At 39.4% G+C, this 25,667-nt stretch overlaps 1 protein-coding gene across 4 annotated transcripts in view; it reads left to right on the top strand.

Moving 5' to 3' along the window:
• Window positions 1-25,667, top strand: part of ehbp1 (EH domain binding protein 1) — a 383,657-nt gene that overhangs the window by 338,650 nt on the left and 19,340 nt on the right. For all 4 annotated transcript variants that reach the window (XM_041177904.1, XM_041177895.1, XM_041177886.1 and 1 more), the window contains 2 exons: window positions 14,201-14,300; window positions 24,998-25,071. In XM_041177904.1, coding sequence (XP_041033838.1) covers window positions 14,201-14,300; window positions 24,998-25,071 — 174 coding nt within the window. The remainder of the gene's footprint in view (window positions 1-14,200; window positions 14,301-24,997; window positions 25,072-25,667) is intronic.

Below are 25,667 nucleotides of genomic sequence, written 5' to 3'. Positions count from 1 at the left end.
GTTTGTCCTGGTGATAGATGACTAAAGATGAAAAGATGCACAAAATTGATTTTAACAGCTCAAATTCTGAATCAAGTTAAATAATGTAAGAGGGAAAAGTCATCCCATCCCCCAAATGTGTAGCCATCTTAGACATGGTGTCAGGCTTCAAGCATTCTTTAACAATCAGATGAAAAGGGATTTTAGAAGATTAGTGGGAGGGATGCTGAAGGCATTGTCATCAAATTTAGAGATGCACAGCATCTACTAAGTTTTAAGAGTAATTTCAAAATAATGCTTAAAAGAAAATTTATTTTAGTTCTCAAAGATTCTCAGGTCTGCTAACTGCTGCTATGAAGAGATTCTTATTATAAAGGAAATATTTTAATGAATCGGTGTTTTTAATTGTTATACCGTGAGTAAGCGATTGTGTGTGCCATGTTGTGCCAGCATGTGATCTACCAGATTAACATTCTTAAGAGAAGGTTTCCTAGATCAAAACAGTTTGCTTTGCTTGCAGTTCTTTGACCATACTGCCATGAATTCAGTTAGTGAATATTATAATTTAGAAACTTCTAGTTTATGAAAACTTAACACTGTGAAGAGATTGAAAGTTTGAAAGGGCTAAAAATGTCAAAATGCAGTCATGCTAATATTCGTAATCATGTCAAACACTGATTGATTTGCCCACAGTATTATGGGCAAAAATAGTTAACATAATCCACTGTTATCCCCTTGTTATTGGTATTTTATTTTCCTTCTCTACCAATTTATTTATTTTTTAAAACCTTCTCTTTGGCCCAAAGCTCTGTTTACTTTTGTTCTCAATAATGATCCTTTAATGATTCCTTTAGTTTAAAATGTGCTTATTTCTGAAGATTACAATTTTTATTATTTAACGATCTGTCTTTTTAACTATGCTGTTAGAGGCTAGATACCTACTTTATTATTTTAAACTTTTTATTAAAATAAACAAGACTTTATTTTAAATGCTGGAAGGGATGATCATCTATGGCTGAAATGGTGCGTGATGCTGAGATAGAAAAATAAAAGCAGATGATTTGAGGAATGTTCATCAGAGTAAGGACTGTAAAGCTGAGTTTAAATGGGGAACGAGAGTGGGCTGAGTACCAGTAAACCAAGAAAATGGACTGTGTGAAGCAGCAAGACTGGGGCTATTGCTAGGAAGTAATGGCAAGTATGGAAGTTGGGATGTTGCTGAAATCTATGTCCTCGTACACTGAAACAGCTTCTGGAAATTACAATCCAGTTGCTTGGCTCTCTTGCATCAGTATAACAATATATTTGTGCCTTTGTCACGATAGGGGCTCAAGGTTTCTAAAGAAGGCATAAATTTTAAAAAATTTAAAATGCCACAGTCATTAAGCTTTCAGTGTGTATGACATCTTGCATTGACTATAAGGAATACATTAGTTGTTAGTATCCTCCATGACACCCTCCACTACCAAAAAGGTTGGAAAATGGTTTTACCTCGAACTCTGCAATACACTTTAGAGGAAAACTACACAGGAGAGATTTCATGGCTGCAATCTAATCTCAAGTGTTCAGGTGACTGCTTTCTCAGCTCTTGCAATTTTGAGGTTATCTAAACACCTTGATGAGATTACTGCCTTATAATCATTCTATGTATCCATTATTTTGCATGTAATTAGCTTTTTAAGTTCCAGCTAATAATGTACTTAACCTAATAGATCATTGTATTATAACAATTTAAGATTTTTTTGTCATAGGCTTTTTTAATGTACCTAGTCAAATATTAACCAAGTTAGAATGTTAATGTAACTGTTGTGTTTGTAGCAATCAAGTAAAAGCTGTGTTCAACTGCAAAGCTGGAGATGCTGGGCTGCTTCTAAATTGGCCTTTTTGTTGATTTTCTTTGTTCCCCTAAAAGATTATCACTTAATTGTGCAGGCTTAACAACTAGAATGAGGGAATGTTGCTGCCTACCTGCAGTTATTAAACAATTTTTAATTATTGCAAAAATATTGCTGTAATGTGGATCTTAAACCTTGCTATCCCCTCCTTTTTCAGATGCAAATACTGACTAGCAGAACTTGATTTAAATGCAGATGTTTAAAACATTTCCTGGGTAATATGATGCTTGGTAAATTTGTTACACTATAGGTCCTGGAGAGGTAGCAGTCAACAGCTAATGGGAGAGGTGGGGAAAATTATGCAAAGAAAATTGGGACTGTCAACAGACATTGGCACTTCTTTTGTGGAGTACTTCTCCTGGTGATTTCTGACTTGAGACCAGTAGTGTTTGCTGATGTTGTAGCTCAGTGAGTATCAAAGGGTGCATTTTATTTTTCTTTCAGATTTAAAACCTGTGGAAACAGGAAAGTGACAAGTTTTGAATACTTACCACCAAGTCTTCACATGAGCATTTTAGCATATACTTTAGTGTACTTTTAAACATTTAACAAAAGGATCTTAAAATTCTAATCAAGAAAACTGGAATTTTTAGCCGCATTAAGTTTACTTTTTGTGGCTTATCAGTGATTCTTTTAAATTAAATTGCACTGATCCACTTTGACTAATCTAATAACATAGCCCCCATCTTTTGTTAAAATGTTTTCCAAATGGCATAAGAGGTGAGTGAATTGTTGAAACCACAATATAAGATTCTGATTTTTTTGTGTGAAATAACATTTACAGGATGTTTAAAATACACACTTTGTGAATCACTGTCACAAGGGCTAACAGAAAGCTTGTAGTATTGAATTGTAACTATATGCAAATCTATTTACATGGGAATAGGGTTTTGAAGTCCTTAAAATGGCAAGTAAGTTGAAGACAAGGGCCAACAAATAAATGAAAATTTGCCTAAATCCATCAAATAATAGAGGTAGTGTTAGGGCTATCCATGGTACTGAGCTAAACAGGGGGATTACTCCTGGGTTTTGCATCACTTGTTTTCAGCTGGGTGGCCTCACTTGTCAAGACCCCGTTTACAGGAGAGCGTTCACATGGCACAGCAAGAAAAGACGTGCATTTTAATGCCATCAAAGCTCAAAAATCATTCATTAATTTATTCTTACTCCTTGATTGCTGATCATTTCTGAAACATCTGGCCCTTAAGTCTATAGAAGCCAAGTGCAAGTAGAACAAGGGCATGCACTTTAACGTAGCTGACCTGAGCTGTTTCGATTTATAACACTCGGGACATTTACTTCCATATTTTCCTGGATAGCTACTACTATAGCCAAAATTATCATCTGTTTAATAACCTGTTGTTGCTTCTGATTTCTGAGGTGAGAAGTTATTGAGAGAGTGATAAGTTTTATTTTGTTTCCAATACCTTGAGTACAGTAACATTTGAGAACAAGTGGCGTTTTGAATGCTGGCAGCCTAGCAGAGATGAAAATCCTTTTAAACAGCTTGTGAAATGTAACTTTGAAATGGCGCTTTGAGAATGAGCAGATTATGGCTTGCCTGGTGACTCCTTCCAGCTCCCTGGGCAATGAGCTGTTGACATTCTTGCAGGTCATCATCCAAGACAGGAGGGCAACTGCAGGGATTTAGCAGATAAATTCATCCAACAAGACCTTTATCCATTTCACTACTATTTTGAAAGGTTTTTTGCATGATAGCAGCATCAGTAATGTCATTATGTTTATCAAAAGAAGCCCCATTTGAGACTTGAATGGTCAGCACAGCAACTCCTCATTGTTCCTCTTTATGTTTACCTGGTTATTGGATGCATAGAGTTTAGATTAAAACACTCATTTATGTTCTTGAAAAATGTTAAGAAATTTAAAGCAGGTTTTGTTTCTGAAAACTGCTCCAGTCAAAGGATAATTGAGGGTAAAATCAATAAATGATAAATTTGGTCAATACTTTTGCTATTTATCAATCTTTTTTCCTTAAGAATTTTCAATTTATAAAAAGAAAATCAGAATTGTTTGCTGTTTAAAATAGACCTTAATGCAGATGCTGCTGAATACAGAAACTTGCTTAAAGTTTAACAGAGAAGAGACACCCATAGACTGTTCAGGAAAAGCTTCCCATAATGCAGTGTGTAAACCAGAGCTAACAAACACCCTGCTGGGTTGAAAACCCCAAAAGACAAAGACACAATGAAATAGAGAGCTTACCACCGGCAGCTTTCAAAACGGCAAAACTAGGCAAACTATACATCTCCGCCGCTCCAATTTTGTCAGAATGCTAATGAGCCAGCTCTGATCTTTACTCGGCTTCCCGTGTTTTCTACATCTTCAAGGACCACATGGCGCTAGCAAAATAAAGACAACTAAATGAGAATTTCGAACACTTTTTGTGTTCAATCCTAGTGCTTTTCAGTTGACTTGCTCATTGAATATTCTGAACTAAAAAGGCTGCAACAGGGGGTTTAGCTATGAACTTTTTAACTGGGTAAAATTTATACAAAAGTAAATTAGTGTGACAGCGAAAATATGAGAAAAATTTCTGATTAATTTCCACTTCATAATATCAATGACATCTTTGGTTCCACTTATAGTTCCCCTACAAGGGAAGCTGATAAAGAGTGAATGAAGCTTGTGTTCTTCACAGTGAATGTTTAGTGGTTTTTTAATAGCAATGTACTATATAAAGGCACCAGGAAGTACTCTGCATTAGCAATTGAGATCAGTAGTTAATAGGATGATGTCTTTTAGCTTTTGTCACAAGATTATTAGGAAGGATGGGTTTTCTGTCTCATGATTCCATGCTTTTAAGGGCCTGTTGAACATAAGTGCTAAAATACAGGTTTCTCAGCACTGTTTTCTGTGTATAGTAAAAGCCTTTTACAGTTTTACCAGGTGATCTTGTCATTGATCTCTTATCTGCTTCTCTTGCTATATTAATTACTTGAAGGGTTCTGCTTTTCACAAGACCCTTGATAATGTGCCTATATACAAAGTAAAAGCAGGCCTTAGCATTCACCATTAATTGTCAGCATTTGTATAATGACATTAGACTTTACCAGTTTTATTCTCTCTTTGTTTGACTATTAGGTGATCAAAAGTTAATGCTTAATAAACTGTGATGGGATTGAAATTATTATACTGCAGTAAAATGACAAAGCGATATAACATGTTGATTTTGTTGGGGTAACGTTTTGATGTTACTGGTAAAAAGCAGTAATTTTTCACTTGCTAACAAGATTTCAGAAATTTTCCGCAACAGGTAACTGAAAGTAGTATTATAATTATAAATAAAGGAGAAATAAATGTGTTTGATATGTGTTTTCTTTCAACTTTATGATTTAATTGCGCAACTCAGCAACAGTAAAAGGGAAAACTACACATTGTAATTTGATTGCCATATCATTTCCTTTGGTTTTGCTTTCAATTTTACTTTTATTAGTAGTTTTCAATACAATTCACTGAAAGATAATAGGCAATATATCAAAGAGATTGTTGTTAGTACCATGGCAACAATAGTGTTGAAGTACCAAGTTGGACAGTATTACATATCGGAGAGAAACAAGTTGGGCAGCTGCATTTAAAGTACTGAGGTCAGAATAATTTCAGGTTTTGTCCAGATTATCTTTAAGAGTGTTTGAATAAACAGAAGCATGCAAAAGGGACCATCTGATTCTGTATTCCAGTAATCATTCCTGTTCACTCACAGAGATGTCTGTCCAAGGTAAGCAAAATTGTTAATATTCGTACAAATACACTGAGATTTCCTGTTGTTGACTGAAACAGAATTGGCAGTACAAGGTTCTCATTCCATTTTTCTTATGGTAAATCTCCAGCTGAAAAAGAGCTACAAAAACAGATATATAGCACTTGACAACATGTGAAGCGAAATTAAATTAGCACTGACTTCTAAATCTCTCATAGCCAAGATTTATTTGTTCTAGCTGATGTTATTAGCTGAATCGTGTTATCCCTTCATATGCAAAGGAAATGGTATTTGCTGAGGGGAATTACATACTACCGTAATAGATATTATAAAATAAAAATGTGGCTGGCTGTAGTTATTTTTCTGTAACGACACAATTCTCTGTGATAATACACGTTTTGAAGGGCTTAAGTAAAACATCTTGGAAGTTGTCTGGAATTTTTTTTCCACACGTTGCATTTCTAGCCAAGAAAAGTTAAACAAGTAAAAATGCGTTATGCTCGTTTTTTTGTATTTTTTTAAATGCCAACAGTACTAGTTTTAAACAACAAAAGCAGTGTGCTTTCATATCTAATCTTGAGATTAGGTATTGTGACAGAAGCTAAACTGCCTTTTTATGGTGCCAGAATACAACCTTTTTTCTCTCTAACAAGACTGGTCTACCACCATAGCCCACTCAACGTAATTAAATCAATCCTTTGTAGTTGCCATTTTCTCCTCTAGTGACAGTGCTAGATCTGATTATATGCTTCATGCATATTCAAAGTGTGATGCTGACAGCTCTTTAATGAGCTCTTACTTAATCAGTAGGAACAATGTCCATCTTGTTCTTTTTTCCCTTAGACATTAGAGGTAGAAACAATCGAGCAAAAATGAAACATAAGGCATTCATCTGCAAAATATTGTTCTTTTAAAAGTATATAAGCCCTCTAAGTTACATTCTGCTCCATAAAATACTGATCGACAAATTGGATTAATACTATTGGATTAAATAGCAAATGGTTAGAGATGAAATGAGAAGCCCTTGTTTTGATCAGACATTAATAATTTGTGTAATTTGATAAATCTGTCTAGGTCTTCAATTGGAGTTATTAATAACAGGATTGATTTATCTTTGGTGTTAGTTTCTGTAAGCCGTTTTATTTTGAAACAAAGACTTAAATGAGTATATCAATTTCTAAACTGAAAAATAATTAATTCTTTTTGAAAAGGACCCTGCATGATTGTTTTGATAAATTTTATTTTGGTACATCTTTGCACATACAACTTTCCATCAATATTACATATCTATAGGTAAAAAGAACAAGGTACATTTAAAAAATGCATAATTATGGATTCAGAGCAATTTCTATTTTTGTACATGTCAAACATTAAGTCTGCAATATTCACAATGATAAGCCTTTTTTCCTTCGTCACTATTGTGTTTTTTTTCTTAGATATTTCTCCTTTTGTTGTTCCTTTGTTGTACCTTTGTAACCATCATATAACTGGTATGGGTTTGACTTGCCTGTTTATTACTGTAGTCGCTGCTTTGTAGATGTAACATGTGTTTTTAAAAACTGTATAGTCATTTATGTCAAAGAAAATTGCACTTATTTAGCATCAGATGGGGTATATAGCTCGTTTTCAAAATGAAATTGCACTATTGAGAGTAGCTTCAGACAATGTTATATTAACTAATCAGTTGCACTTTGTTCTAATTCTGTATCTGTCTTAAGTTTTAGCTATGGACTTCTTAATGCATTATTTCAAAGAAATAATTTAATCAATGAGGTTGTACATAGTGCTGCAGATTTGGAAAAAATTCTCACGATCATAACTATTATAGTTATATTGTATATACTTGGACTGAAATTCAAGACAAAAGCAGAAAAATAAGTTGGAAGTAATTTATTTCTTGGATTAAAGAATTGCTTAACTTCCAAAATTTATAGCTGGCTTTGCTTTAAAGAATGTATTTGAAATATTTGATTGTTATGGTCAACATAAACTAAAAGGATGTGATTCTCAAATCTTGTTGTTGCAAAGTCTAACTTCCCCAGCAAAACAAATCCGGCAGGATTAGTATTAATGTTTAATCTAATTTATTTCTTTCTGTCTGTGACAGTCATATGCAGGGCCAAATCTGTAAATTTGTGTAGTTTGAAATGAGCTGCTTTATTGACATACATATTGGTATCATTACTTCTATGGTTTACTTCAAAAGTAAATTATCTGCATTTTTTAGCTAACAGAATATTCAACTAATACATAGATGATATTTGGAGCAGAATGCCTCAATGAAAGTATTCATTAGCTAATGGTACTGAATTCTCTCAGGTAAAACACTTATTTAGCATTTGAAAAGTAAATCAATTTAAAATTGATTATTTTTTTGTTGTCTCCTTGCTACCTAGCTTTCTTAGCAGAAACCATTTGAAAGTTATTTTAGAAGAGAGAGACGTAGTTGCCTTTTCACTACAGTATACAGCCAAATTGTTACAGCTCCTTTATTTATTGGCTATGACTATAATGAGGAGATAGTCATGTAAAATAGGAAATGTAGTCATAAGTACATTTTGAGTTCTGAATTCCAATATGACCTTTCACATTTTGACCTTTATAAACCAACTGCTGGGGGGAAAAAACTTGCATTGTTGTATCAGAACTCAATTCTATTTTTAAAATAGCAAGTTTAGAAATTTATGTCCATGGAGATGCCCTTGCTCATCATCTCAATAGTTTAATTTTCAATTTTTAAAATTCTGTCTTTTCATTTTTTTCAATGGCAGAAGGGTAGCTAGCTGCTGCAGCGGTTTAGAAAATTGTCCTCTCATCAGTGAGATTATGGATTTGAATCCAGCACAGGCTGACTGGATGGAAATTTCTTCCCTTTGCTGAGTCCTAGATGAAATGACTTTGGGCAGTCTGTAGCGGACAGAGTCCAATAGGACAAAATTGCTCTCAGTTCAACACAAATTGCCAGCCTCAAGATACATTTACACAACATGCTTAGAGTTGGTGCAAGGTTGTTTCTAGCTTGCACTGATGGTAAACCTGTGTGGTGTAAGTGGAAGAGTCACAGCCTGAACTGATTTGAACAAAAAACAGCAAGATCTCCCTCTTTCGCTTATACTGCTCCTCTCCAGTGTTAGGACAGCTATGGGCAAAGATGCTTTGTGCCAGTACTGCAGTTATAGTTAAATATTCTGTACTTGGGAGTAGGGGGAAGCTTTGCCTTGTATCTTGTCTAAACTTTGATAATGAAACCAAGTATTTAAAATGGAGAAGTCTTCTAAAAGGCTGCTATTCTTCAGTTTAACAAGGATAAATGGTGAACAAAAAAGTTTTTCTTTATTCATTCATGGGATGTGGGGTTCGCTGGTGAGGCCTACATTTATTGCCCATCCCTAATTGCCCTTGAGAAGGTGGTGGCGAGCTGCCTTCTTGAATCACAGTGCAAATCACTGAGTGCTGATGCAGCTGGTAGACTTCCATGCTGATGAATGTCAGCATCCATTTTACTGTTTGTGGGCTGGAAAAATTAAATGTTATATTGTTAGAATCATATCTCTCAAGACTGAAGTTTTCTTGAACAAAATGGAGGCATTTGGCATGATCTGTACAAGTGGATGCTAACCTGGGATTTTTTTTAAAAGGCCATAAGTTCACCTCACAGGAACTGTAAAAATGCAGAAAAAGAAATCACCTGATCTAAATGGTACTTGAGAAGGAGTTGTTTGTTTGTGTTGAACTGCAAAGAAATTTAATTAATGAAGCTGGGAAACAAAGGCAATCACATGGAAGAGAGGAAACAAAAACTTAAGTTGTAAACCTGCTTGTTTTGAAGGCAGTATTGTTGGAGGACAAGCTGAGAAAGGAAGGCTACCTTGACTGGCTCCCTCTCTCTACCTTGCCTAAAATTGTGCGTGGCTAACAACCTGTAGCCAGAGAACCCTCATCTGAGTGTAACTAGTCTGCATTTGGACCTGGAAAGCTGAAACCAGTTGGCGAGGATTTCCAGGCATCCACTGGGACCAGTGGCTTGTCTTCACATGAGAGAACTCCAGGTCGACAGTGTCGAGACCCTGCAGACTTTATCCTTTATTTTATAACATCCATCATCCAAAGCCCAACTCTACAGAGAGACTCTATGGGCTGAATCTTACTTATGTCGGGGGGGGGTGCTGGGCAGGAGCTGCCAGTTAGGGCCCGCCCAGTGTAATATGCATTCTGTAGCAGTCAGCGCTACCTGTGCGGGTTGGGGGAGGAGGGAGAGTGGGGGCTGCCTCATGGAGATTAAGTTGATAAAGCTTTTTGATAAAGGAAGTTAAAAAAATATTTAAACATGTCCCATCATGTGACGGTGTCACAGAGCTGGGACATGTTTGTGAATTTTGCAAAATTTAATTAATTATTTTATACAAGCTTCAGGAAACCTCATCCCGCCTGTGGATGAGGCTTCCTGAAAAACGTGAAGACTGCTTGGGCTCTTTGCCTGCCCGCCACCTTAAGGCTGGACAGGCAGCATGGTTAACAACTTTAATTGCTTTTTCAATGGCCTTAATAGGCCATTGACAGTTCAGCAGGCATGCAGCCGTCTCCAGCATGTGCCCGTTGCACAAAATATCGCAATGATGTTGGGATGCATGCCTGACATCATCGCATATTATATTACACGTCAGCATCTCAGGCCTGCTCCCGCAAGCAGACAGCAATATTCTGCCCTATCTATTTGGCAAAAGATAAAAGCAAAATACTGCAGATGCTGGAAATCATGGAGTCAAAGAGGTCTACAACACAGAAAATGGCCCTTCGGCCCATCGAGTCTGCACTGGTCAAACAAGCACCCAGCTATTCTAATCCCATTTTCCAGCACTAGGCCCATAGCCTTGTATGCCATGGCATCACAAGTGCACATCCAAATACTTCTTAAATGTTATGAGTGTTTCTGCCTCTACCACTCTTTCAGGCAGTGAGTTCCAGATTTCCACCACCCTCTGGGTGAAAAAAAATCTGAAACAAAAACAGAAAATGCTGGAAAAACTCAGCAGGCCTAACAGCATCTGGGGAGAGAAAGACAGGGTGTGACTCTTCATCAGAGCAGAGTTTTTCCAGCATTTTCAGTTTCTATCTGTCCTTTGTTTGTCTGTGTGGCTGCTGGGGGAAATCTTTAGGAAGAGATAGATTGTTATACTTCCCGATTACAATTGTGTGTTGACCAGTACTTGCAGCTTGTTAAAAGAAATTATGTTTGAAAATAAATTAATCATTCTGAGATTTTGAAAGAAGCCTGGTCAGTCTCTTTTCTCCTGGGTACTAGAGGTATAGGTAAACAATTGGCCATTTTGGTGAGAAAATTAAACATTTAAATTAATGGTACGCCTGGTGGAGTTGTGGGGCTTGATAATTTGCGCACTCCTCCCACCCAGGTTGTAACATATTGTGGAGTATTAGCAAATTTGTTTAATCCTTGAATAGTAGGAAAGTGTTACTTTATCTGAGAATGTAAAATTTACAGTAACATCAGTGGGAAACTTTACTGATTCCAAAATAAGATAAATCATGGCTTCCAGATGTACAGCGGTATTTGCACAGGCAAAGTTTAAAATCAACCAAAAAAAGTAATATTAATTGCTTTTTCTCAAATGATTTTTGGATTTTCCCTTCTGTGTGTCCAACTTCAATGAGTCAAGATTATCTGTTTAATTAACTTCTTGTTGCCCATATATCTCTGCATTTTGATATACATGAATAATGTTCTCATGTTGGAAAGAGGCTGGGAGCATCAAGAATTTGAGTCACTGTTTGGTCAACTTGCCACGTGCCAGGTGCCCTTTGTCACTTTCTCCTTCATTTCTGATTTACTTAATCCTCCAGATTGGTAAAAGCTGCACAGGTTATTAACTCTGAATCTTTTTTTTATTCATTCATGGGATGTGGGCATCGCTGGCCAGCATTTATTACCCATCCCTAGTTGAGAGGGCATTTAAGAGTCAACCACATTGCTTTGGGTATGGCGTCGCATGTAGGCCAGACCAGGTAAGGAAGGCAGATTTCCTTCCCTGAAGGACATTAGTGAGCAACAATCAACAATGGTTTCATGGTCACCATTAGACTTTTTTTAATTCCAGATTTTTATTGAATTTAAATTCCACCATCTGCTGTGGCAGGATTCGAACCGGGTCTTCAGAGCATTACCCTGGGATTGTGTCCGGATTACTAGTCCAGCGGCAATACCAATGCGCCATTGCCTCCCCACCTCTCTCGACAGATGATGTCAGATCTGCTGAGTATTGCAGCATTTTCTGTTTTTATTTCAGATTTCCAACATCACAGTATTTTGCTTTTATGTAGTGTTGGGAAAACTTCTGTTATACAGTTGTATCAATAACGCTTTAAGGAGAGAAATATTCACCAAAGACCGATTTTTAGCTGGCTTCTCCTACCTGGAACTTTATTAGTACAACTGCATTGGCCCTTATTGCCTCTAGGTTGTAAAAGGGATAATTGGCCAGCAACTACCGCAAGATACTCAGCAGCTCAGGTTGCTAGCGCGGTTAATAAAACATACAGTATCCTAGGCTTTATTAATGGGGCAGAGAGTTCAAGAGCAAGGAACTTATGTTGAACTTGTTTCAGACACTAGTTTGGCCTCAGCTGGAACATTACAAGCAATTCTGGGTGCTGCACATATGGAAAGCTGTCAAAGCTTTGGAGAGAGTGCAGAAAAGATTCATGAGATTGGTTCCAGGGATGAGGAACTTCAGTATGAACTTAGATTGGAGAAGCTGGGACTGTTTTTCTTGGAGAAGAGAAGGCTGAGAGGAGATTTGATATAGACATTCAAAATCATGAGGGTCAGGATTTTACCTTCGGTGAGCGGGGGTGGGGGCCCACTCGCTGACGCATAAAATAACGCGTGGTGACGTCAGGCGGAACTCCCGACGTCATTGCGCCCCTTTTAAATTTTCAGGAAAGCGGGGGAGCAGCAAAATCAGCTGTGCACCTGCTGACCTGTCAATGGCCAATTGAGGCCATTGACGGTCAATTAAAGTAATTAGTGGACCTGCCCGTCCAACCTTAAGGTTGGCGGGCAGGCCAGGAGCCCCAGCGGGAACTGGAAAAAACATGAAACCTCATCCACGGGCGGGATGAGATTTCCTGTAGAGGTTTAAAAATTTTAATGAAGTTTTTTTGGTAATTATGAACATGTCCCAACTTGTGACATTGTCACATGAGGGGACATGTTAGGGAAATTTTATTTTTCTATTTTGATCTTTTTAACATTTACAGCCGATCTCCCTGAGGCTGCATTAGCCTCAGGGAGATGAGTGCGCTCTTTCATGCGCATGCACGGAAGTGCACACTCCTGATTTTGGGCTTCCCCCGCCCACACAGGAAGCGCAGAGCGCTTCTGTGCAGATGTCACACTGGGCGGGCCTTAATTGGCCCGCCCACGTAAAATGGCACCGCGCCTCCAATTGGGGGCGCAGTTGGAAGTGCGCCTGCCCATCAACTTCCCCCCCAATAGGGGGAAAATTCAGCCTGAGGAGTCTGGACAGAGTACATAAGGAGAAACTGTTCTCACTCATGAAACGATCGAGAACCAGATGGCACAGTTTTAAAATAATTGGCAAAAGAAGCAACATGAGGCAAACTTTTTCACACAGTGAGTGGTTAAGATCTGGAATGCAGTGCCTGAGAGTGTGGTGGGAGGTGGGTTCAATTGGGAAAGGGAACTAGATTCTTATATGAAAAGGAAGAATGTGCAGGGTTACGGGAGAAGGCAGGGGAATGGTACTAGATGAGTTGCTCATTCAGAGAGCTGGTGGGCTGAATGGCCGCCTTCTGTACGTAATAATTCTGTGATTGTGATAGAAGTACATGTATTGATATCTGATGAGTACAGGATTATGCTTTGCCATGCTGTGCATCAGTGTGGCCAAACAACCCATTGGCATGTCAAAGTTCCATATAAATAATGGCTGCTTGGGTGATGTATCTGAGAACAATGAAGCTGCAATAAAATCACACAGCAGCTGGGAGCACAAACCTTGAGGAAGGGAAGACAGAAGAAGGAAGACCATCAGTGGGGGTGGAATAAAGAACCAAAAAAGGAAAGCATCGGCTAACGTTATAGTTTGGGGACTTTTATTCACGATTGGAAGGAAAGCTCAAATACCAGCTGTAGGTCTGGTCTAGACTCCTGTACAGAACATCTGGAGCAAAACGTAAACAGAGATCCAGTTGCCAAAGCGAACTTTCTTTAAGCAGCCAAGGTACCTTGTCAACAATGGAAATATCCACTAGCTAGAACATGCTGCTTTGCTATCCAAAGGTGCTCAGTGAGCAGTGTAGTGTGGCTCACAACAGATGAATATAAAAGGATGACAATGAGGTGAAACCTGTTTGAATGGAAATGATAGTAGAGGTCAACTAGTCATGCCTATAAGCTTTGAATAATACCCTGAAAATCAAAAACTCTGTACAATCATAATTCTGCAGTTAATTTGTTGAAATACGATTGCTGTGACATCTTGTTTGGTAAACTTTCATTCACAGCTGGCTGGCTGTTGGGTTGTCCCTGATTTAAACCTTTGTATAATGCTGTTCCTCTATTTTCCAGGAAACAATAAAGAGGCAGAAGAAGCTATGATGCAGGAGTGGTTTGTGTTGGTGAATAAGAAGAATGCCCTGATACGACGACAGAACCAACTTTCGCTTCTGTAAGTGCAAAGAAAACTAAACTAGTAACCAATGTAACTTGTCATTGTAAATGTACAGTAACATTTATATATTGAAGAGCACAAGAATTAGGATCAGGAGTAGGCAATTCAGCCCCTCAAGCCTGTTCCACCATTCGACAAGATTATGATTGATCTGATTGTGTCTTCAACTCCAATTTCCTGTCTTTTTTTTTTCTTCTTTCATGGGATGTGGGCGTCACTGGCAAGGCCAACATTTGTTGCCCATCCCTTTGACTGAGTGACTCGATAGGCCATTGCAGTGGGCAGTTAAGAGTCAACCAAATTGCTGTGGGTCTGGAGTCGCACGTGGACCAGACAAGGTTAGAAGGGCAGATTTCCTTCCCTAAAGGGCATTACAACAATCGATGATAGATGTCATGGTCACTGAGACTACTTTTATTTGCCAGATTTATTGATTGGGTTCAAATCCCACCACGGCATCTGGGCCACAGGGCATTTCCCTGGGCCTCTGGATTACTAGTCCAGTGACATTACCACTATACTACTGTCTTTCCCCATAACCCTTGACTCTCTTGTTGATCACAAATCTATCTAACTCAGCCTTAAATATATTCCAGCCAGTCTCCACTGCTCTTTGGGGAAGAGAGTTCTACAGACTAACCTTCTTGAGAGAAAAAAATTCTTCTCCTCTCAGTCTTAAATGGGGGACCTCTAATTTTCAAACTGTGTCCCCTAGACTTCCCACAAGAGAAGGCACCCTCCCAGCATCCACCCTGTCAAGCCCCCTCCGGATCTTATGGCCTATAACTTCCAAGCTCCCCAGCGTCAGATTTGGAGAGTACCCCAAAGAAGTGCTGGGGAATCCTTCTGGGAAGTTCCCAGGTAAGGGTTTGCACGGCAGTTGCCCAGAAGTGCACATTTCCTCTGGACAGTTGCGCTGTGCTGGGAATCATCCAAAAAAAGCAGTCTAAATCGCAAACTTCAGGTGGTTCTGCCAGAGTTATACCAATAGTTACTCTGAAAAAATTAGAAGAATTAAAAACTCTTCTAACTTTAGAGTAACTATTACAAAGACCCAGACCAACCCCCTGGGACTCCAGCCTGCCCCCCCCACCCCCCCCGGACCTCCGACAACCCCCACCCCCGGACCTCCGACAACCCCCACCCCCGGACCTCCGAAAACCCCCACCCCCGGACCTCCGTCAACCCCCACCCCCGGACCTCCGACAACCCCCGATCCCCGGACCTCCTCCAACCCCCACCCCCGGACCTCCGTCAACCCCCACCCCCGGACCTCCGACAACTCCCACCCCCAGGACCTCGGACCCCCCCCCTCCCACCACCATGGACTTCTGAACCCCCATCACCCCCAACATCTCCACTCCGGCCAGACCTTCAACTGGCCTCCACCCCCACCCCCCCAGACCTCTGACACGGATCCCCCACAAAAACCCCCAGATACCGCCAACCGCCAAACCCTATCCACATCTTCCTCGACCTGTCAATTTCCCTGACCCTTTAAACTTTCCTGCTTTACAGCAGAAAGTGCTGTAAAAAGGGCGTGTTGCCTCCGTGAATCCACTGGAGCTGCACTTCGCCAGCGTCTGTGAGGAGCTTTTCAATGCTGGCCCCAAGCAGCTCCTGCAAATGGAAGTGTCATCATAATTTTCAAGGGCAAGTAAGTAGGTATTTATTTCTTCTAATTCCTGCAGGCCAGCACTTTCCAACACTAGTCAGAAGTTACAGGCCTCTGTTTTAATAATTTCACTTCTCATTCCCCTAAACTCTAATGGGTACAGGTCCAGCCTGCTTAACTTTTCCTCATAAAATAACCCCCTTCATCCCAGGAATCAGTCTAGTAAACCTTCTCTGAACTGCTTCTAATACAATTATATTGTTTAAGTAAGGAGACCAAACTGTACACAGTACTCCAGATGTATCACTAAGGCCCTGCACAGCTGTAACAACACTTCTCTGCCTTTATACTAGATTCCCCTTGTTATAAACGACAACATTCCATTTGCCTTCCTAATCATTTGCTGTATCTACATACTAATTTTTTGTGATTCATGTTCCAGGATACCCAGATCCCTTTGTACCGTAAAATTCTGCAATCTCTCTCCATTTAAATAGCATACTGATTTTCTATTCTTCCTGCCAAAGAGAACAAGTTCACACTTTCCACATTATACCCCAGCTTCCAAATTTTTACTCACTATATTAACCTATCTAAACCTCTTTTAGCGTCTTTATGCCCCTGTGACAACTTGTTTCCTACCTTTGTGTCATCAGCAAATTTAGCTACCATACATTCAGCCCCTTCACCTAAGTCATTGATACAGATTGTAAATAGTTGAGGCCTCAGCACTGATCCCTGTGGCACTCCACTAGTTACAGCTTGCCAACCCAGAAAAGGGCCCATTTACCCATACTCTCTGTTAGCTAACCAATCCTTCACCCATGCTAATACGTTACTCCCTACACCATGAGCTCTTATTTTGTGAAGTAATGTTTGACATGGTACCATATCGAATGACTTTTGGAAATCCAAGTACACACATATTTGGTTCCCCTTTGTCCACCATGCTTGTTACTTCCTCAAAAAATTCTAATAAATTAGTCAAACATGATTTCCCTTTCACAAAACCATGTTGACTGCCTGATTATATTATGATTTTCTAAATTTCCTATTCCCTCCTTAATAATAGATTCTATCATTTCCCCATGGCAGATGTTGGGCTAACTAGTCTATTTTTTTTCTGAAAGGCTGCTTTCTGTCTCCCTTCTTTCTTGAATAGAGGTGTCACATTTGCGAATTTCCAATCCGCTGGGACCTTTCCAGAATCTGGGCAATTTTGGAAGATCACAACTAATGGTTTCACTATGTCTGCAGCCACTTCTTTTAAGACCCTAGAATGCTAGCCAGCAGGTCCTGAGGACTTGTCAACCTTTAGTTCTAATAGTTTTACTAGTACCTTTTCCTTAGCAATTGTGATTTAAGTTCCCCCTCCCTATTACCTCCTGATTTTCATGTATTTGGGATGTTATTTGTCTTCTAAAGTGAAAACAGACACAAAATACCTATTCAATGCTCCTGTCATTTCCTTGTTTCCCATTATTAATTCTTCATTCTCACCCTCTAACACACCAACACTCACTTTTCCTTCTTAAATACTTGTACTCATACTATCTGTTTTTTTCTCTTTCTGCAAGCTTTCTCTCATACTCTAATTTCTCCCTCCTTATTTTGTTTGTCATTCTTTGCTGGTTTCTAAAATCTGTCCAATCTTCTGTCTAACCTCTAAACTTTGCAGTATTGTTCACTTTTTCTTTCAATTTGATGCTATCCTTAACTTGCTTAGTTACACAGATGATGTATCCTTCTCACAGTTTTTCTTTCATAATGGAATATATTTTTACTGAGAGTTATGAAGTATTTCCTTAAGGGCCTACCACTGCTCCTCTGCTGTCCTACTTTTTAACCTATTTTCCCAGTTCACTTTAGCCAATTCTATCTTCATACCCTTGTAATTGCCTTTATTCAATGTAAGACAATAGTCTTAGACCCACACTTCCCACCCTCAAACTGAATGCGAAATTCTATCATGTCTGTCTAGGAATAGCTCCTTTACTATTGAGGTCACTAATTAATCCTGCCCATTGCACATTAACAGGTCTAAAATACCCTGCCATAAAATAATGATAAAAACAAAAAACTGCGGATGCTGGAAATCCAAAACAAAAACAGAATTACCTGGAAAAACTCAGCAGGTCTGGCAGCATTGGCGGAGAAGAAAAGAGTTGACGTTTCGAGCCCTCGTGACCCTTCAACAGAACTAGGTGAATCCAAGGAAGGGGTGAAATATAAGCTGGTTTAAGGTGTGTGGGGGGTGGGGGGGTTTGGATGGGGGTAGAGAAGTGGAGGGGGAGTGGTGTGGTTGTACGGACAATCAAGCAGTGATAGAAGCAGATCATCAAAAGATGTCACAGACAAAAGAACACGTAGGTGTTGAAGTTGGTGATATTATCTAAACGAATGTGCTAATTAAGAATGGATGGTAGGGCATTCAAGGTATAGCTCTAGTGGGGGTGGGGGGAGCAGAAAAGATTTAAAAATATTTAAAAATAATGGAAATAGGTGGGAAAAGAAAAATCTATATAATTTATTGGAAAAAACAAAAGGAAGGGGGAAGAAACAGAAAGGGGGTGGGGATGGAGGAGGGAGCTCAGGACCTAAAGTTGTTGAATTCAATATTCAGTCCGGAAGGCTGTAAAGTGCCTAGTCGGAAGATGAGGTGTTGTTCCTCCAGTTTGCGTTGGGCTTCACTGGAACAATGCAGCAAGCCAAGGACAGACATGTGGGCAAGAGAGCAGGGTGGAGTGTTAAAATGGCAAGCGACAGGGAGGTTTGGGTCATTCTTGCGGACAGACCGCAGGTGTTCTGCAAAGCGGTTGCCCAGTTTACGTTTGGTCTCTCCAATGTAGAGGAGACCACATTGGGAGTAACGAATACAGTAGACTAAGTTGGGGGAAATGCAAGTGAAATGCTGCTTCACTTGAAAGGTGTGTTTGGGCCCTTGGATGGTGAGGAGAGAGGAAGTGAAGGGGCAGGTGTTACATCTTTTGCGTGGGCATGGGGTGGTGCCATAGGTGGGGGTTGAGGCATAGGGGGTGATAGAGGAGTGGACCAGGATGTCCCAGAGTATGAATTCAACAACTTTAGGTCCTGAACTCCCTCCTCCATCCCCACCCCCTTTCTGTTTCTTCCCCCTTCCTTTTGTTTTTTCCAATAAATTATATAGATTTTTCTTTTCCCACCTATTTCCATTATTTTTAAATATTTTTAAATCTTTTCTGCTCCCCCCACTCCCGCTAGAGCTATACCTTGAGTGCCCTACCATCCATTCTTAATTAGCACATTCGTTTAGATAATATCACCAACTTCAACACCTATGTGTTCTTTTGTCTGTGACATCTTTTGATGATCTGCTTCTATCACTGCTTGATTGTCCCTACAACCACACCACCCCCCTCCACTTCTCTCCCCCCACCCAAACCCCCCGCCAACACACACACACACACCTTAAACCAGCTTATATTTCACCCCTTCCTTGGATTCACCTAGTTCTGTTGAAGGGGCATGAGGACTCGAAACGTCAACTCTTTTCTTCTCTGCCGATGCTGCCAGACCTGCTGAGTTTTTCCAGGTAATTCTGTTTTTGTTTTAAAATACCCTGTACTCTGGTTGGCACTAGAATGTATTGTTCTAAGAAATTGTTTCGACTACATACTATGAATTCTTCCAGGCTACCCTTCCCAATCTGATTCATCCAATTTCTATGTAGATTAAAATGACTCATGATTATTGCAGTACTTTTTTTAAAAGCCCCCATTGTTTCTTACTGCACACTCTGTTCCACAGTGTAGCTATGTTAGGGGGCCTATAAACTACTCCCCCAAGTGACTACTTATCTTTGCTGTTTCTTATCTCTACCCAAACTGATTCTACATCTTGATCTTCTAAACTAAGGTCATATGTCACTACTGTATTAATGTTATCCTTAATTAACAGAGCTACCCCACCACTTTTTCCTAGCTTCTTGTCCTTCCAAAATGTCAAATATCCTGAATATTTAGGTCCCAGCCTTGCTCACCTTGCAACCATGTCTCTGAAATGGCTATTAGGTCATGCATATTTATTTCTATTTGTGTTATCAATTCATCCGTTTTGTTGTGATTGCTACGTACATTCAGATACAGAACCTTCAATTCTGTCTTCGTACCCTTGCAATCTCTGGCCTTATCTGCTGGTGCACTCGTAAGTTCACATGCTCTGTCCCTTCCTATTCATTTACTTTATTTACACAAACTTTATTTTCCTTTGTTGTTAAAAATTACTTGATCAGAATGATTTTTTTGAAATTCAGAAATAGTATTTATTGACTAGAGAAACTTAATAATACGGTACATAATAAATCTACAACATTCGTTCCTGTTACTGTTAAAATCAATCTGAACTATTTTAAGATTTCTACGAACACCCAATTTCACACTGTTTGAAAAATATGTGAAATTGGGTTTTGGTTGAAATATGTTCTTGATGTATTTTGATGAAGATATATAAAGGACATGGAAAGATTGCATTTCTATAGTGCTCCTCATGTCCAAAGGAAACATTCTCAAAGTGCTTTTCTAGCTGATGGACAAAGAGGGGCCATGAAGCAGACAGGAAAGAGAAGTAGATGGTTGGAGTTGCAAAATATAGTGGAAGAGAAGAAACCTTGAGGAAGAAGGTGATGTGGGAGAGATGCCAAGGAAAAAGAGTTCCAGACAGCATGCATATGATGGCTGAAGAATTGAACAGAGGGATCCCAGACAAGAAGTAGAGGAGGTATTAAAGGAGCAAAGTGTGTTTTCAGGGATGTGAATATTGAGGTACGATAGGGGCAATGCTACTTCGGAAAGTTTCAGTTCATCCAGGTTTTCCTGTTAGAAAAAAAAGAGGTTGCAGATAGTAGTGGTGACTTTGGGGGGTGGTCAATGGCAGATGCAGAATAGCTCTGAGGATCATCAACATTCATTTGGAATCTGATCCCATACTTCTTAATAACACTGCCACAGTACAATATACAAATGAAGAGGAGGAAGGGCCAAGGATGGAGCCCTAGGGGTTTTCAGAGGTGACCATAAAGACATAGGAGGAGAATAAGTTGGAGGTGATATGTTAGCCATGAGTAGGAGTGAGTGCAGTGAAACAAAGGCAGTCTGTGGAAGAGAGACAAATTGAAAAGGATGATTTATTGAAAGGTAGTAGAGTAGGATCAGTGAGCTACATTCCCATTTGCATGCTCAGGATACTATTTACATGGCTACAGTGCTGTGGGCAGGACAGAATAACAAACTAGGAATAATGGGAGTATTAATTGCAAGACCATAATCCTTTTGAGGAATATTGGAGATGAGCCATATTTGGAGATAATGGAGGATCCAAGGTTTTAGAGATAAAGAATGGCGATGGCAGTTTTGAAAGATGCAGGAATCATGCTGGAATATAGCAGCAAGTGATGACATTAACGAGTATAAAGCTAAGGGCAGCAAGTTTGGCCGGGAAGCATTTGAGGAAGCAGCTGGTGGACTTCATGATTGAGAGATGGCTTGTAAAGTCTGGAGGGGAGGTGGATGATAAATGGAACAAGGCAGGAGGAGGTGGAATGGAAAGTAGAGGAGTTACTGAAGCAGAGAGGCAGCAGAATGGATGATCTTGTTTTGGGACAGAAAGCCATGAATTAAATCTTTGTGTTTGACGTCCAAAGTGAGGACTGAGAGTAGAGTGGGGAGGGTTAGAGGAAATTTATTGATGTGTGCCCGTATGTAAAACAGGAGGGACTAGCTTATGACACAGCCATGCCACATTTGACAGTGGACAACCAGAGATTTTCTTTCTTATGCTTGGATCCTCTGGTCCTGTGTGGGACAATGGGCAGCAAGATTCTGCCACTGGCCCTAGTCCACCACAGCCTCTTTTGCTCCCTTCCAAGTGGTGTCCTGCCTTTGAAGGTATTCCTTAAATGTACTTTGCCAAGTTTTCTTTGGCCAGCCCGGTTGTCTTCTTCCATCTAGTGGTGTCCATTCTGGTGGGACAAACATCCGGGAGGTGAAATAGGTGCCCTGCCAGCCTCAGTCGTGTCTCTGTCGCAACGTCCCATGGGTGCTTCTGACCAGCCCTCTGTAGCACTCCTTTGGTGATGCTGTCTCTCCATGTGATGGCCAGGATCTTACGTAGGCAGCACTGGTGAAAGACATCCAATGTGATACCTTTATAAAAGCAAAATATTGCAGATGCTGGTGATCTGAAATAAAAACAAAGTGTTGGAAAAACTCAGCAAGTCTGGCAGCATCTGTGGAGAGAGAAACAGATTTGCAGAAGAGTTATATTGAACTCAAAACATTATATTCATTTATGGGATGTGGGCGCTGCTGGCTAGGCCAGCATTTAATGCCCATCCCTAATTGCCCTTGACAAGATGCTGCTGACACCTTTGCTGTTCTCTTCTATGTCTGGCTGGCATAGATTGCTTATGGACATGTTAGATTTGCAGCTTCATGGTCATGTTGATGATGTTGAATGCCCAGACTATGTGGAGCCACTCAAAGACTGATGTTGCTTTGCCAATTCTTGTATGGGTGTCAATCTCTACATCACCCTCCCTGGAGTTGCCTGATGGTGATGGGAGGGCCTTGTTACCATCCAGCCATCATTGTCTTGATTTTCTCACAGCTGATGTATTGACTAACCAGAGCAGTTAGTTTCTAGGTGTGCTTAAGGTGATGGGCTGTGGACTGTTTTTTCCACTAATGAAGGTGGTGGATATGGGAAACAGAACTAATGGGAATAAAGGGGGAATTTGATATTTTTCAGATCAATGAAGATGCCTGTATCATAATAGGTAGACCAGAGTTGAGGTGAGATTTGGGTAACAATTGTGAAAGAGTTGATGTGTAATTTTTTTCCCAGAGGAAGAAAAATGAAAGTGGAGAGGTTTGTAGAAGCATTGGGATAAGTAGGAGAAAAGAAATCTAAAAAAGATTGGGGAGGATGTTGGTACCAAGACCCTACATACTGCAAGTCCTAAAGGCAGGCCATTTGTGTGGGCATTGATGATAGGGGAGATCAGGAAGGTGAATAAAATGCAAGTTGAAATCCCCAAAGATAAGAGCACCTTGGTGCAAGGACAGGAGGCAGAAAGGAGGTAGGAGATTTCACTAGCAAGGCATCTGTCTGTCTGGGGCAGTCAGGTAAGCAGGACATGAAAGGACCGGCGATGACTAAAGTGTTTAAATGTGGTAAAGAATTAAGGTCAAAGTGCAATTTGCAGATAAGTGCTACTTGAGCAAGGTGATGGTTTATGTGGGACATGGTATAATGTCACAGCAAGGGTCAATCTTGGCAAGACAGATTTCAGTAAATCAAGAGGCTGATGCATTCCTCCAAATGAAGTCATGTATAGGGAGGGCTGTACCCTGCAAGAAAGCAGGTAATTTGGGAATAATGTGTCATTGGCTGGCAATGCATCGGGGTAAACAAAGAGACTGGATTGGCTGGGGCATGGGATCAGAAAGTATGTGTAAAATCAGGAGGATGGAAGATATTAGGAGTCAATCACATAGTATGAGACTGAAGTCATATGCATGCTAGTCCTAAAGGATATTTGTGAAGCAGTTGGGGTCTTTTGTTAAATGAAGCAGCAGCTTTTATGTATTTTCCTAGCAATAGTCCATAAATTAATACATTTATTATAATCACTTCTATTACTAAGCTATTTAAGATTTTAACCAGACCTCTGGTTTGCTAAGTATCATAATTACACTATCTTATCCCTTAGTTCTTTCTAAAGTTGTGAAAATTGCCATTCTCAAGTTATCCTTTGTCCATAATCAAGGGATATGGGGAGTGAGCAGGAATGTGGAGTTGAGGCAAATGATCAGCCATGATCATATTCATTGGTGGAGCAGGCTTGAGGGGCCATATAGTCTACTCCTCCTATTTCTTATGTTCTCAAGTTGATAATTTTCTAAATTCTAATTGAATGCATTATTGCCACTATGGTTCTTAGCATTGGAATTCTGTTGGTAGTTTTGATGCTTATATTGTGCACATCTGGAAATAATCTCTTAACACTTTGGTGAACTTTTGTCATTGTCTTGGATATCTCCAACAATTTTAACAAGGGCTCTCGCTCAGAACATCTGATCAGCCTTCCACAAGGCTGCATTCATAATTATCAAACTTCCCCACAAACAGCTTTATTTTCTGAATTATCCTCCAACATTTTTTCCATTCATTCAGGGCACCCAGGACTCTCTTACTCTGTTCCTTCTTCATATCTGTAACATCTTTCACTCATCATCCACTCTTCTGTTGAATCACCCCAAATCTCCTTTGTTGCTGAAGTTTCCTCAAAGGAATTTATTTACACAATACATATACTCAAGTTCTTTTCCCTGCAACAACTCTTAACTCATTCAATTTTTAGATGAAGATGAACACTGTCCCCATATTGAGGATGCTCTCCTCATACCCCTCTCGTGGTGCTGAACAAAGTTAAAATGCTCTTTTCAACTTTCCCCTTTCTTTATTTCAAAACTATGAACTTTCAATCCTATACCATCTCCTCATCGAAATTCACTCCATTACCTCCCACTGGAACTAATTTTTCCCAGGAACGAAAAATGAGTGAGTTTCTTCCCAGTCTTTCATGTCTCCAACAATTTTCAGTTTTTTAAAACTGTCTTGGCATTGCCTAATCACTGCTCCCTGACTTATTTTGTTTTCTCTTTTTCCCAAGTTTAAACCTGCAAGCCCATTGCATGAGGTTGACCTTTAAAAACAATTCCACAACTCCATCCCACCTAAAGCCAAGAAAAATCCAAAGTGTACCTGTGTACCTAGCCAAATCTCATTTTGCCCTTTTTCTAAATAGTTAGTTAGGATTTACATCAATTTAAATGATATATTGTATGATAATCACACTATTTTTAAATCCCCCGTAACTAGAACACTATTGATGAAGGTTTGTGTATCAATTATTTGGAGTAGATTAAAGGTTTGAGAAAAGACAATAGTCAGTCCCCGTAATCAATGAATCTTAAAGGTTGCTTTTAGTCAGTAATGATTTGTTAATTACTGTATTGATGAACTTTTTTGACTTGCCTAGGGAAAAAGAACATGATCTTGAGAGACGCTTTGAGCTGCTAAATAGAGAATTACGAGCTATGCTTGCAATAGAAGGTAAGTGATGAGCGGTTATGTATTATTTTTTCAAAAGTATTTCCTTTTCAAAGCCTCAATGATTTCAATATTTTGGAAAAATTAACTGCTGATGAATTCTCCTGGGCTAAATGCCCACAAGAATGTTCTTTGTTGCAAACACAGTACCTGATTTTAAAAAACTGTATGCACTATATTTAGAAATTAAAACTCATATAAATATAGTTAAAATCATAATATTAAGTTCATTGAATAACTGTAAAATTCTAGATGTTCATATGCATGTTAACTATTCCTTTTACCTTCTGAATATTCTAAACTTGCAATAATGTGGGAGTGAAAAATGCATTTGGGAATCTTGGAAATTTTTTTCTTTTTCAAGTAAATGCCACCTGGTATTGACTGTGACTTTGTCTGCAAAGTAAAACAATTACAATCAATGCCAATTAACTTGACCGTTATGTATTGACCTTGTTAGCCTTTGACTGGGCACAATTATGTCTTTCTTCACCTGATAAGCTGGCTGAGCCATTATAAATCAATTCTAATTTATTTCACAGATTCTGCCACTGGCATACATTTAGACTGGAATTGGTTCATTTCTCTGTTTCATTGTT

The sequence above is a fragment of the Carcharodon carcharias genome, chromosome 2 (assembly GCF_017639515.1).
Source record: "Carcharodon carcharias isolate sCarCar2 chromosome 2, sCarCar2.pri, whole genome shotgun sequence".
Lineage (NCBI taxonomy): Eukaryota > Metazoa > Chordata > Chondrichthyes > Lamniformes > Lamnidae > Carcharodon > Carcharodon carcharias.
This window is presented reverse-complemented; position numbering and strand designations above follow the sequence as displayed.